At 41.5% G+C, this 15,450-nt stretch overlaps 1 protein-coding gene across 2 annotated transcripts in view; it reads left to right on the top strand.

Moving 5' to 3' along the window:
- The window catches only part of Fam171a1 (family with sequence similarity 171 member A1), a 116,447-nt gene that overhangs the window by 81,772 nt on the left and 19,225 nt on the right, over window positions 1–15,450 (top strand). For both annotated transcript variants that reach the window (XM_026408141.2, XM_026408142.1), the window contains exons 4-5: window positions 1,209–1,367; window positions 6,392–6,568. In XM_026408141.2, the coding sequence (XP_026263926.1) occupies window positions 1,209–1,367; window positions 6,392–6,568 (336 nt within the window). The remainder of the gene's footprint in view (window positions 1–1,208; window positions 1,368–6,391; window positions 6,569–15,450) is intronic.

Here is a 15,450-nt window from a genome sequence, read left to right as displayed (position 1 = left end):
CAGTCAGAGGATGGATCATATCAATGATTTTTAGGAGGTGGAAGAAGCATTATGATCATCCACCACTGAGGTCACAGGTAGCCAAGATGACCCTATCAAGATATAATTTTATCAGTCTTTTGAGCTTTCATGGTCTCACCCGTAGAAAGAGAAGAACCTTGGACTCATTGATTCTTCAAGCTCTTGCTTCTTCTAGAATACTTCTGGATAGGTTCTTCCTCCCTGGCAAGTTAAAGGGAACCCTGGGGTGGGCTTAAACACCACCCACTCCTGGCAAGGCTGGTATACTAGGCCAGCTGTGGGTTGGAAAGAAGGAGCCTTTGGCTCAGGTTCAACCTCATGCTGGGGTAGGATATTACAGTTTTTGTCTTAATGATGTTTCTGCTGGGTTTATGCAAAATTACTTCCCAATTTCACATAGTGTGACTATCGCCACCGCATTAGGTACAAACAGATTCAAGCTTTGCAATCCTAACATCTGGAAAAAGGTAAACCGCAGGTGACATCACAAGGTAACTGTTTGGGTACACCCGCCTTCTCACAAAGGAGCAGGACTTGGTGAAGAGGCATAACTTTGGATCATTTCATTATAAAACCTGTGACATAATCTGACACAACTAGTAAGCACCCCTGAGGAATAGTCGGGCTTTCAGATGGCAGCTTCCACAGGGAAGAGAGCAGTCATGCTGGGGGCCTCTTGTCTGCGATTCTTTCCAAGACTGAACATTTCATCCCCTTGCTCTGCTTCACTTCGGTCTCTAGAGTTAGACCAGATTTTGCCAGAGAGAGATGAGGGAATGGGTTTGTACCAGTGTCAAAGCATCTCTGTGGCATTGTTTGTGTAAAGAGATTAATTGTCAAATATTTGTTTCATTTACTCAGACTTTCCCCAACGTTACCGATCCACAGGCAAACGTCCTGCAGTGACGAGACTGTTCACAAATAGAACTTGGAAAAAGCTTTTTGTTAAAAACCTAAATAACATCCTGTGTCAAAACAATTGTGACAATGGGCTATTATTTCTCGCCCCATAATAGCATGTTGCCACATTTTTGTGTCCTGCCTGAATGAGGGATGGGAGGCAGTCTGGGAAGGAGCCGGGTGGGGAGGCAAGTGGAAACCCTGGAGAAGCCCCTTCCTGGTTTGGCATTTCCTGAAACTGAAACGGCTCCTCCTCGGGGAGGTAACTCAGAGGTTAATCCCTGCAGGTGCCCGGCCACAGCCTCGCGTTCATTTCCAGAGAAGGGCCCTGAGGTTGCCTGAGAACACCAGCTACAGCGACCTGACCGCTTTCCTCACGGCTGCCAGTTCTCCCTCGGAGGTGGACAGTTTTCCTTACTTGCGAGGACTAGATGGAAATGGAACAGGTAATTTGAATCTCTTTTCTGATTTTCCGGTGGGAGCTTCTGGGTTGTGTTTTGTATTTGTTGGTTTTCAATATGGCTGGAAGCATAAGCACCGAAAGGGGAAAAAAGGGCAGAAGAACTCTCCCCACAAGTTCAAGTGCATCTGTGCTGTTAGGTTCCACCAGTGCATTTGCCAAATTCAGTCTGCACTGCTGCCAAGTTGTGTTTTAGTGAACCAGCCTTTCTGCTGGTTCCAGATGCCAGAAGTAACTTCTCTAGGCGTTTCTTGGTGAATTATATTCAATTCAGAGAACATCTTATACTTGAAATCGGATTTTTTTTCTTTTTACATATGAGATCAGAATTAGGGGATTTCTGCCTCCCTGACCTCCACCTGGTCCCAGGTAGAATATGTGCAGCAGTCTGCCCAGCTGCCCTGAAGGAGTTGCGTAGCCACCACCACCACGATCACAGCTGGGAGGGGAAAGGATGGCACTGGGCCTCATTTGCAGATGAGCAGTGGCACTCCACACCCCACCAGCACGTGGGACCCTAAGTAACAGGGAGCTCTTGCTCTTTATCATCTGTATCCATCCAGTATTCCCCACATATTCCCTGTCTCTGCACTTGCTTTCTCTGCCTTTCTTTCCTTTAAAGGGGATTGGAAAGGGCTCCGAAGGAGGGGGTGGTGTTCCTTGGAATGTCTCAGAATAGCCGGGCTTTGATGTTATTTGGAATCTCCTGGCAGATCTCTAAATCAGCTCTGTCATTGTCATAGCCTGACACATATCCAGCCACAAGATCAGAGTAGCCAAAAGCTACCAGCCAGAGAGTAGAGGATAATTCCTTACCAGAGAAGATCTTCATTCATACCCAACAGCGCAGTTCTCCGGGGCACTGGGTGACAACATGGCCCTCAGTCTTCCCATGGTGCACAATGAGAGCAAGATTTTTGAATCCCTAAATTGTCGTGTTGTCTGCCTCTTCTTTCCCCCAATTTAGACTAGATACAGCATAAAATTGAAAACCAGGGGCTGTTCTGAGTTAATTTGTGCTGGGTCAGATACTGCATTTCCTAGGAACACTTTCATTGAACTTTATTTGATTTTCTAGTACTTTACATAAATTTATAATTCTGAAAAAGCTTTTAAACCTAAAACATTTTACAACATGTTAATAAGTTTCTTGTTAAAGATGAAGGTGATCTGGTCATTTCTTATTCACTTTGCTGCCCTCTGTGATACTTATTTTGAGAATTGTTTCACTTTTTGTGGACTGGTGGTGTGATTAATATGTCAGTCCTTTGCCATCAGACAGATGTGTGTCATTTTAGTAAATATTCTGGAGGAAAAATATTGACTTTTACTTTAAATGTGCAAGAGAGAAGCATTGTTTTTCTCTTGCACATTTGAGACCATCCTAACTTGTATCCAGTGTCCCCAACAAAAGGGAACACAATCATAAAACCCCAAGTCAGAGGTACAGCCTCATTTTTCAGAGCTCATTAATTTTTCCATGTCCTGCTTCCAATAGTTTTGAATAAATGATGAAATCTGAGAAGACTTGGGCAAGAAGAACACAGTGACACAGAGCTATTGATTTTAGAGGAGTTCATTTTATTTTAAAATCACTCTGTTTCACAGGGAAGAGAGAAGGTCTTGGAAGGTGACATTAAAATTCTTTTCCACTGAAATAACTAATGAATTGACCTAGAAAGGATAGGCCTTCTCTGAGACCTACCAAGAAAGGCATCCAGCCTGCGGTACAGTCACATTCACCTAGAGGGCCTAAGCTTGGGTGCCACTAAGCACCATGAGCCTGCAGCTTCTGAGCTCCTTGCAGGCTTCAGTCCCAGCTTGGGCACAGCTTCTCTTCTGCCCCACAGTTACTTGCCCCTGCTTTATAAAAAGCATCTAAGAGATCTCAGCTTAGAGGGAGAACCCGGACCAGATGTGTCTATGGGATGACAGGTCATATCTGTAAGGTCAGCAAAGGTGGAAAGAAACAGAGGAGCATGCAAAAGGGATTAGAAGGAGGTTTTCTTGGGGTGTCATGAGGGCAGTTGTGTGCAGTTTAGAGAAAATAGAGAAATGCAGCCATATGGAGAGCTCAGCCGCTTTCCACTCAATCTTTCCAGTCCCTCTGCTCTGTGGCTTCCTTACGTCACAAGGAGTTGCCCTCCTCTCCCACGAACCAAAGATATTGGGCCTTCCAGCATCACAGTCTCCCCCTGGCTACTAAGAAAGTACTGACCTGCTCTATGGCGTTCCCAAGGGGGCTTAAAGGAATAACTTCCGCTGACAACTCCAGGAAGATAATAAACAATCAAGTTGCCAATTGTGCTGCAACCCCAAAAAGTTAGTGACAGGCTGATTATCCTTCACCCAAAATACTTGGGCAAAAGTATTTCAGATTTTGAAGAGGCTATTTTTTTTTTAATATTTACATAGACATTACCAATTAAGCATCATGGGACTTAGAAATATGGATTTCAGATTTGATCTCAAATCGAGCAGAGCACAGTGACTCACACCTATAATCCCAGCAGTATGGGAGGCTGAGACAAAAGGATCACAAGTTGGAGGCCAGCCTCAACAACTTATTAAACCCTCAGTAACTTAGTGAGATCTGTCTCAGAATAAAAAGGGCTGGAGAGGTAGCTTAGTGGTAGAGCGCCCCCTGGGTTCAATCCCAAGTATCACACACACACAAAAAAAAAGGTTTTCCAGATCAGGGATACTCAACACTGAACTGGAGTAGAATGCAAAGCCAAATGGAACCCTGGTGGCTAAGCTGAACTATTCATGTTACAAGTAACTAATCAACTGGAAGCTTGAGATGAGACAGTGTCTTCTAGCTGCCGACGTGCTTCCCACTCCTCCTGTTCTTTGCCCTGACACCTATCTTGATTTGGACATAAATAGCCAAGTCACATCAAGAGGGGGCAGAAATCCAGGCACAGTGGTGCACACCTGTAATCCCAGCTGCCTCAGGAGGCGGAAGCAGGAGGATCACAAGCTCAAAGCCAGCCTCAGCAACTTAGCGAGGCCCTAAGCAATTTAACAAGACCCTGTCTCAAAATAGAAAATAAAAAGGGCTGGGGGTGTGGCTGAGTGGTTAAGCACCCCTGAGTTCAATCCCCAGGACAAAAAAAAAAAAAAAAACGATGAGGCAGAAAGGGAAGCCTAATTATATAGAGAACTCAAAGAGTGGAAGGGAAATAACTTAGCCCTTAAAGTATGAATCATTTCAGAACAAAGAAAGCAGGAGGGTAGAGCATCATCAGGGAGGCCTTTAATGGAGTACTGATGAAGCAGAGAGGCTTCCAGAATGTAGATGAGACCACCTACCATGTTTTAAGGGACCTAGAGAACTTCTAAGGGGACTCTCAGTGACAGGAACCTAATGCATATTGTGTTCAGCTAATATGCTCATTCCTGCAATGTTGGCTTACTTCTGAATGCTTACAGCTGAGAATATTTATGCCCATACCCTTGAGAAGGCATTTAGTCCACCCTCCTTAGTTGTGAAGATAAGAAAAACAGTCCTAGAGGAGCAGAGCAACTTGCCAGACTGTGTGGGTAGTTCATAGCAGATCTGGTTCTGGAACCCCACTTCCCTGGGACAGGAATGTATAGGATCATGAAAAGGAAGAATCAAAAGATGAGGAAGGAGGAATGAGAGAGAGACCATTTCTCATGCTTCCTGCTCCACTCACCTGCTGCCTCCCTATACAGAGACAGCCCCCAGAGGGCTTGATGGAGGAGAACAGCCCTCCCTAAAGGAAGACATTAACTCTAAATTGTTTATATAATAGAGTCCAATGAGTTATTTAAGTTACATCTCATCCCGAGGTTCTGACAAAGCCTAGAGTCAGGCATGATAGGCCTGGCTTTGCTACTGTGTCACCTTAAGCACTTGGCACATGTATCTCCCAATCCACAGGTATTTTAACCAGAAACATGGTATATTCTGGGATTTGGTTTTCTTCATCCTAAAACAAAATGACCAGACTAAAAATAAAAGTCTTCTCTTCCTTTGCCTTTCCCTCATTGCAAAACAGACATGAAAGGTTCTGCTGTTGTTGACTATCCAGAAGTTGCTCTGTGAAGGATTTAGCCATAACTCATTGTAGAAACTCTCAAATGCACGATTTGTTTTCAGTGTTTTCATTTGTTCCAAAGTAGAGGCATTAGCTCAGATAGATGGGTAAGTGTACAAGTAGCTGAATAAGAAACCTTATAGATCATATTCTAATGTTGCCTAAAAAATTTTTATCACTCTCATTCTGTTCAAGGAAAGATGCAAAATTATGATAGAATATATTTGCATGATATTATATTTTACTATAGAGAACTCTAAAATTGATTGCTTAAGTGTATAAATATTACATACTCTCATAAGCATTCTCTAATTTATCAGGAGACAGTCATTAAAACATTGGCTTGAATAAGGCCTCTAATGGAGGGTAAATGGGATATTAAATTCCTTTTAAATAGACCAAAATAACAGTGGCAACTAAAATAAATCATAAATACTTCAAGTCCAAGTTTTAATAGTATACTTTTAGCAGAAGTTAATATTTTAAAGCAATCCTTGAAGAAATTTATTGTTTTCTTTAAAAAAAAACAGTCTAAAATATTTGGTTTCATTGTGGTCATCTGTTGACTTATGTTATTATATGTGTTAAATATGTTATTGGAGCTTACTTTATGTAGAAGTCATTTTCAGTGATTTCCACATATACTTCACCTTGCATTTTAGAAAAATCTTTCCCTTTTGAGGCCCTTTTGGGGAAATGGAGCATAATAGATAGGCTTGGCAAACCCCAGCTTGGAACCTGGGTCTATACTACTAACTAGTACTTGACCGCAGGGTAGCTACCATTGCTGCCCTCTCTGAGCCTGTGTTTTTATGCATACAATGGTTGTTTTACCTGCCTGATGAGGTTATGATGAGGATTATAGTAAGGACTATTTTTCCAAGGGTTTCTGCAGCCCCAGGTAATTAGTAAAAACATGATAGAAACTGCCTCTTCTTTCTAGGAAACAGCACCAGGTATGACCTGACCCCTGTCACAGCTGTCAGCGTCCACTTGCTCAGCAGCAATGGAACCCCGGTGCTGGTGGACGGTCCCATCTATGTCACCGTGCCGCTGGCCACCCAGAGCAGTCTGAGGCACAATGCCTACATTGCAGCATGGCGGTTTGACCAGAAGCTGGGTAAGCAAGGGTCCTGTGTCATCATTGGCTCCAAGACTCTGTTACCATTGGGTTTTCCTTCTAAGGAGCCCGTGGAAGTCTGCTTTCCTGTCGTTAGTGGATGTTAACACTCCCAGTGCATTTATGGTTTCTGGTGGGTAAAGTTTGCTCCACCATGTCCTTCAGCCACTCAGCTGGGAATTTCATTTCTTTTTTTTTTTTTTTAATTTTGCACATTTAAGCTAATTAACTTGAAAAGAACCTTTAAATGTGATGAGCTAAAATTGGGTCTCCTCATCTTTATCTTTTTATTCTTCAGGAGATTGTATGATCTCTCTTGGTGACATGGTCTCTCTCTCTTTTTTTTTTTTTTTTGTCTTCCAAAAAAGGAAAAATATTTGCCAACATTTTATAAAGCAAATAAAAATGACTTATTATCCTACCACCTAGTGAAAATCACTAATACGTTTTGAATCCTACCTGGTCATTTCACTTGCACATGTGTGTTAATTATCAATTGGTGCCACGAAACAAATTTCTCTAAAATTTAGCAGCATAAAGCAACAGTGAACATCAACCATCTCATGGCTTCTGGGGAGGTCACAAAACCAGGCACAACTGAACTGGGTGTTTCAGGCTTAGGGTCTCTAGCAAAGGCTGCTGTCAAGCTGGCAGCCAGGGCTCTGGCTCATTGCTGGTCATCTTAAGCAGGATTCAGCTGAGACCAACAGGTGAATTTCCTGACTCACTCACATGGTTGCAGTCAGACCTCGGCTCCTCACCAGCTGTCAGCTAGAAGCTTCAGTTTCTTGCACAGGGGTCTCTCCGCAGAACTACTTAAAGTGTAGCCACTTGCTTTCCTTTGGAGTGAGTGATCTGGGAGAAAATAAAAATTTAAAAGCACAAGTACCCCCAAATAGAAGTCCTCTTAAAGATTGCCCTCCACCCAGCATTTTAAAAGAAATGAGATTATTTCCTAGATACTTTGCCATATTTAGCTTGTTTTTAAAAACCATTAGAATAGCATGAATATCCTTCCATAGCATTATACTCAACAGTATCAATTTTAGTGAATATATAGAATTCTCTTACATGGCTGTATCATAGTTTGGTTCATTAAACCTTTTTTTTTTAAAGATAGAGAATTTTTTAATTTTTTTTGTTCAGTTTTCGGTGGACACAACCTCTTTATTTTTATTTTTATGTGGTGCTGAGGATCAAACCCAGCACCCCACGCATGCCAGGCAAGCGCGTTACCGCTTAAGCTGCATCCCCAGCCCAAAACTGTTTTTACAAAGAGAAAAAAATGTTACTGTTCTAATGGTTGATAAATATCTTCTTGACTAAATCTTTATGCATAGCCATGATTATTTTCTCATTTGTGAGAAATATGCATTTACAGAGACTCATTCTCTGATGTATTCTGCCCGCCTTTGTTAGCCCTCCCAGTGAACCCCAAACACACCCAGGTCTGTCTCTGGAGAGGCAGTCAATAAAGCATATGATTAAGTGCAGGATTCTGTGGACATGGTGGATTGAAGTTCTAACTCTGTCCCCCTTGGCTGTGTGTCCCTGATCAAGTTGCTGAACCTTTCTGGGTCAGTTTCCACAGCTATAAAATGGGAATAATGATCGTACCTGCTGATTTTATAAGGAGTATATTAGGGTTCTCCAGAGAAAGAGAATCATTTGGATGGAAAGAAGGGAGAGAGATGAAGGAATTGCCCCCTAGGATTGAGGATGACAAGCCCAAAACGCAAGACAAGTCGGCCGACTAGAAATCCAGAGAATTGATGTTGTACTTTAAGTCTAAAGTAACTGAGGAAGCATTTCTTTTTCCTTGGGGAGCTTCAGTCTTTCTCTGAAGGGCTTCATTGATTAGATGAGGGTGATCTGCTTTACTCAAAGTCTGCTTTAAATGTTATTCTCATCCTCCCAAATACCTTCACAGCATCTGATCACGTACCAGGAGGGCCATGCCCTAAGCCCAGTTGACAGATGAGATACAGGGGTCACAGCAATGGATGAGTCAGTACCCTAAGGAGCTCGGTACCATATGGGGTCCACAGCAAGTTGGGCCCAAGAGTTCACGAAGCACACAGAGGTCCCCACTCTGGAGCGGGCCCTCTCTGGCGGTGCCATCCCAGCACCTCAGGTTTCCCATAGTCCAGGTTTCTTAAGAGATTGTTCCCCACCTGCTCTTCCTACCTCCCAAGCCTCTGTGATCCCTCCTCATCCTTCCAGTCTCCCAAAATGAATGTCATCAAGGCCATTGGCAGCTGCCAATTGTGGAATCAGTGACCTCCGCATCTACCCTGATGTCCCTGCAGCATTTTATGGCTTCCTTTCCTCTGTCAAAGGCCCTCTTCTTGGCCTTATGACCCAGCCCCCTGGGTTCTCTTTCTGCCTGCCCTGGGCTGCATTCTGTGCCCTACTCTTGACTTAATTGATGTGCTGTTGCTGGGTCATTTAACCATACCCCACACTCCTGCAGCTGCCTGTGATTCTGGCTATCTATCAGATTTTCGTCTCTGTAGAGCCCACAGGAAACTCAAAATTCAACCTGCTGAAAACACTTACACACACACACACACACACACACACACACACGCATACTCTCTCTCTCTCTCTCTCTCTCTCTCTCTCTCTCTAACCTCTGCACCTGCTCATCTCTGTGTCTCCTCTCTTGATTAAGGGGATCATCTACCAACCATCAGAGAAGTCACCTCAGAGCTATCTCCAACTTCCTCTGTGCCCCACTCCACCTGTGCCCTACTCCACCTGTGCCCCACTCCACCTGCAGCAGTGTCTGGACTTAGAGTCATGTTGACGTGAGACCGTTGTTTCTCATACTTACCCTCTCTTTCTCTGAGCTGCCACTACCTCAGCTAAGACTCTCTTCTCAATTCTGGCAGTTGTCTGGATGTTTTTCAGCCCCTCCTTTCCTCTGTGGTCCTTGTGTATGGCTGCTTGGGTTATCTTCAAAACCACAGGCTGCTTTCCTTATAAGACTGTCTACAAGCCACTCATTGCGAGGAAGGCCAGACTATCTCATGGCACACAGAGCTCCACAGATCCAGCCCTGGCCATCTCCTGCCTTCGTCCCAGCCACTGTCCTGTGCTCGCCCTCCGTTTCCACCACCTCAAACTATCTATGTTTTCTCAGACCAGCTAAGGTCTCCCTCAGAGCTTGTCGCTCTGCTCGCACGGAACCTGTCCTTTCCACTGTCTTTGCCCACCGCTAGGTATGATGGAGCCCCACCAGCCCTGGTGCACATCCCAGTGGTACTGACGTTGTGTCAGGCAATGGCTGTGCTGTGCCCCAGGCACCACCTGGAGCTCACCGAGTCTCATTTATCTTTGAATCCTTAAGAGTAAGAACAGTTCCCAGCACATGCTAGGTATCCACTTACAATGTCTGTCGAGTAATCAGATCAGATGAGCATGATTTAGATGTTTTTCTATGTCAGACATTTAATATGACAATATATCATTGTGCTCAAGATGATTATAGACATCAACTTTACCTATGTAAGCATGTTAGCTTTCTGTCACTGTGACAAAATGAACCCCTCAAAAGGAGGAAAGATTTGTTCTGGTGCAGGGTTTCAGAGTTTCATCCACCGTCACCTGGCCTTGTTGCCTTCAGGCCTGTGGCAAGGCGGTACATCATGGGAGGGAGCACATGGCAAAAAACACTGCTCCATTCGGGGTCAGAGTCCCAATATCCCCTTCAAGGACACACCCCTAGTGACCTAACTTCCTTCCACTAGGTCCCACCCCTGAAGGTTCCAACACCTCCAGTGGCACCACTGACTGGCAGTCAAAACTATGGTATATGGACCTTTGGAGGAGTGGCCAGTCCAGATGGAGAGAGAGAGAGAGAGAGAGAGAGAGAGAGAGAGAGAGAGAGAGAGAGAGAAGGGTGATGCTCAGAGCTATTGTTCGAGGGAGAAGAGTTACATTGGCTTTTTCTCCATCATTATTCTCTTCTCCTTCCTGCCTCCTCTTTTCTAAATGAACACATTTGAATATGGGTGACTAGGACCAGGAGATCATGTTCCTAATATAATGAAACTTTCTCTAGGTTAAATGTGTGTCATGTGCGTGCTAATGATATGGCGCAGGTATGTAAAAGCAATGTCTTGCTGTTCATTAGTGTCGTTCATGTACATTTTACAAGCAACGAATATTTATTTAAAGAATTGTTTGAGGGCTGGGATTGTGGCTCAGTGGAAGAGCACTCACCTAGCATATGTGAGGCCCTGGGTTCGATCCTCAGCACCACATAAAAATAAATAAATAAAATAAAGATGTTGTGTACAACTACAACTAAAAAATAAATATTGTTAAAAAAGAATTTTTTTGATATATGTGGTAGGCTGAATAATGCTCTTCCCCCAAATGTCTCCACATCCTAATCCTTGGACCCTGTGAATGTGACCTTATATTGTTAAGGGGCAGGTGTGATCAAGAATCTTGAGATGAGAAGAGTAGCCTGGGTTGTCCAGATAGCCCACTATAGGCACAACAGTCTTTATCAGAAGGAATCAGAGTCTGAGGAGATGGTGGTGTGATGGTGAGGGCAGCGTTAGAGCACTCTGCAGGTGGAGAAAGGGGTCAGGCAGCCACTGGAAACTGAAAAGGGCCAGAAAAGGGATTCTTCCTCAAGCCATCTCTACAGATATCTTCATTTTAGCCCAGAGAAACTGAATTTGGACTCCTGACCTCCAGAGATATAAAAGAATATATTTGTGGTATGTCCAGCCCTTAAGTTTATGGTCATTTGTTATAGCAGCAGTTGGAAGCTAATACAATATAGAAATCATTGGAAACAAAGATGTGCATATTGTTATGAAGCCCCTGAAATATGTTATCCAAGAAGACTTCAGAAATAATCCCCGTGGTCTTGAGCCTTTTCACTGGGAGTCTTCATTGTGTGGTTGATCTATTTTCATTTAAATGTTTTTTTTAACTTAGCATCTACTGCAAAAAAAAAATGTAGCTGCCAAATTCCTGGCTGTAACAGATTGCACATACACAGAGAAAACCAACGTTTGGATTGTCATTCAAAAATACTCAAATGAATAAAAATATGTTTTCTGAAAACTTTAGGGTTGGATGGACATTTCAAAGAAACCTATGTTCCTTGACTTACTAAATTCAAATGAAGCCTACATGTCTCATAAATTGTTTACTAATATATTTAATCAATAATATTATTATCTTAGTTCAAATTGAAACACTTCAGTTAAATAAAAAAATTTCAAAGACAGTATTATCAGGTCAAGAAAACAAATTTAGGAATTCACCAACACATCTTACTAAATACATAATACAGTTTATCATTTGTTGCTATATTATGATATGATAATCACTTTAAATCATTTAATACAGGGCTGGGGCTGTAGCTCAGTATCAGAGCATTTGCCTAGCATGGGTGAGGCACCTTAGCATCACGCAAAAATTAACAAATAAAGGCATTCTATCAGTGTACAATTACAAAAAAATTAAATCATTTAACACTTTAAATTATCAACTTTGTAGGTAAATCAAAATAATTACCAATTTGAAATTGTTAAACAACCAGAAGTAGCAATTTATAAATCCATTCAGAATTTTTTGCCTAAATCTGTGTTGGCCAACTATGACCCAAAAACTAAGAATGTTTTTTTTTTATTTTTAAATGATTGAAGAAAGAATGAAAAGAGGAGAAAAGAGGGAGAAATAGTCAAAGGATACAGTTTCCAGTAAGTTCTAGAGGTCTACCATACAACGGTATGAATATAGTTAATAGTACTGTATAGTATACTTAGAATTTGCTAAGGGAATAACTCTTCAATATTCTTACCACAAGGAGGAGAAGAAGAAAATGGTAGTGGTGAGGTAACGGTATGTTGTTTATCTTCGTATGCATTTTGAATCATCAAGTCATGAACCTTAAGTATGCACAATTTTTTTTTAGTTGTAGATGGACATAATACCTTTGTTTTAGTTATTTATTTATTTTTATGTGGTGCTGAGGATCGAACCCAGTGCCTCACACGTGTTACACAAGCACCCTACCACTGAGCAACAACCCCAGCCCCAGTATATACAATTTTTATTCATCAATTATAACTCAGTAAAAACAGAGGGAAATAAAGAATATCTCATGACACATTTTTTTTTATTATATGAAACTCACTGGGGATGTAACTGATAGAGCACTTGCCTTGCATGTGTGGGGCTCTGGGTTTGATCCCCAGAACTACAGGGGAAAAAAAGGAAGTGAGGGAGAGACAGAGGGACAAATAAAATTTTATTTAACTCATGCATAAGCATTCCTAATAAAGTTTTATTAGCACACAGCCATGGTCGCCTGTTGGTATGCTTTGACACTATAACACTCTGTCCCCCAAACCAAAAATATTTGCTATCAGTCTGGCCTTTTATAGAAAAAGTTTGTGACCCCTGATCTAGCCTCCCAGGGGAAACTCTTCCCATTCTAATATCACATTCAAAAATATTCTACACTTTGCAAGACCAAACTGGGGTGTGGGTTCAGTTACAACCTGCATATTTCCTGTGAGCCAGACAGCCTTCTGCACTTTGCCAAGTGTGACAGCTGATGTTCAGAGAAGCAGATTTTCATTGTGAAAAAAAAAAGTTTCTTTTATAGTTTTTATGAAACTTCTTTTATAGTTCAGTGGGACTTCTGTTTGAATGATAAAACCACATTTTTAATATCAACTCTCTAAACCCACATTTTATCTCTAACTCAAATACTTAAATCCATGACTGCAGATAAAATTTTCTCTCTGGCTGGGGTTGTGGCTCAGTGGTAGAGTGCTCGTCTCACATGTCTGAGGCTCTGGGTTGGATCCTCAGCATCACATAAAAATAAATAAATAAAGGTATTGTGTCCATCTACAATTAAAAAAATATTTTTTTTAAAAATTTACTCTTAGGCTTAGATGGACTCTTTCTGACACTTTACAGGGGTCAGTAGTTAATGCTGCCATTTATCCCACTAGTCATTTTTTTTAATAGCCACAATTATCTTTTAAAAAAATTTTTTGGGGCGTGGGGACTTGTGAAGAATTTCTCATAATAAAAATTAGCATCTCCATGGACCACCCTACATATTCACCCAAGGGTTGCCTAATACATTAGCATTTTTTTTAGAGTACAAATAACACTGGATTATATTCAGTATGTTTATATCAGTATTGGCTATGTGGCTATATATACTCTCAAGTAATTTGTCTAAAACACACAAAAACTTTTGCTGCATTGACAGTATGCTTTGCTGAAACATTTGTGTTAAATTTCCACTCGATTTATGGCATAAAGATGACCCTACTTAGTGGATTTGTGTGTTGTCTTTTGAGGAATTAGCATAATTCTTTAACTTATGATTCTCTGATTGTGCCTTCTCTGTGTCCTACATGAAAAGGTGCATTTGAAGGAATGGGATGGGATGTGAATAAACATGCACATCTTGTCAGTCATTAGCAGTGGTCAGTTTGACCTTTGAAAGAAGCAGTTTCCCTTCCCAGGTCTGGCAAAGGAAGTGCATTTCAGCTGGAACTTTCTGGACAATAAGAGAGTGACCATGTCAACTTGCTTTCCTGGGCCTTTACTCTTTCTTTAGTGTATAACTGGGGCAGCAGATGGCTGTCTGATGTAGGAGGTTGTCAGAGTGAAATCTGACTTGTAGCCCTGGGGAATGGTCACTTATGAACAAGCAAACCAGGTCAGTGGTTAGAATTTAAAGTGACTGACTGACAGCAAGTGGCAAAGAAATTGAGATTTAAGATTCTGGATTTGTTAAGTTTCTGCTACTTAATGGCATCTCATTTGATTTGGATACTTTCATTCTAATGAGATGACAAAAATAAAAGCATGTTCTAAGAGCAAAACTACAGTGTAAAATCCAGTTTTAACTGCTTTCTCAAAACATAGCCCGCAGAGTATGTGGGGGTTGCTATAGAAATGGTGGTTACTGAACCAGCTTCTTATCATGTATGGCGCATACATAGCCGGCACTCGGGAGAACCTAGTCATAATTGGCCTGGAGAAGCTTTGTGTCTGCTTTAGATGGTGGACGTTACTGCTGATGCTGTGCACATTTAATTAGTCCTTTAGGTAAGTCATGGCCAGCTTGTCCTTGAATGTGGAGCTTATTTAAAATACAGATCTCATATTTTGTTTCATTTCGTTAGTTTTGGGGGTGGAGAATAATGGGAGGGAGTGGAAGTCCTTAAAGCACTAATTATGCTTGTAACTTTAAGAAAATGAAAATCACATTACTGAACATGTAAATCACACACTCTGGATGATAATAATGTGTAGGTTCAGTTGTAGCAAATGTTACTGCTCCAGGTAGGAGATATTGATGATGAAGGAGGTTGTGCTTGTTGGTGGGCTGGAAGGCAGTTGCAGAGAGAAGTGAGAAATCTCTGTACCTTTCTCTCTGTTTTGCTGTGAACCTAAAACAGTGCTTTGGAAAAAAACAAGTAATTAATAATAGCATTACTATCTTATATTTTTCTCCATCATAAGCTACATATCTGGATGAAAGAACTCTGATTGTAATACTAGGTGTTGTGATTGGATTGTAAGGATGAACTGTTTTACATTTTGTGGGCAAAAGTTAGAACAGAAAAAGGAGTTTATTTACCTACATTAAATATATATTTATATGCATGACATTAATTTTAGTCACACACACACCATTTTTTCCCATGAGAACAGATGCAGTAGTGAAGGGTGTTGAACAAAGAAGAAAGTCAACTTACCTTAGTGTAATATTAATATATCCCTAAGAACACTGTCACCTGAAATAAGTCATTTCACAGCAAAGATTGAGGCTTAGAAAAAGAAGGAAAAAGAGTCTCTACTTTCCCAGATGTAAAAAT

Source organism: Urocitellus parryii, chromosome 9 (assembly GCF_045843805.1).
Source record: "Urocitellus parryii isolate mUroPar1 chromosome 9, mUroPar1.hap1, whole genome shotgun sequence".
In the NCBI taxonomy this organism is placed as follows: domain Eukaryota; kingdom Metazoa; phylum Chordata; class Mammalia; order Rodentia; family Sciuridae; genus Urocitellus; species Urocitellus parryii.
Note: the sequence above shows the minus strand (reverse complement) of the source record. Positions and strands in the feature narration are given on the sequence as shown.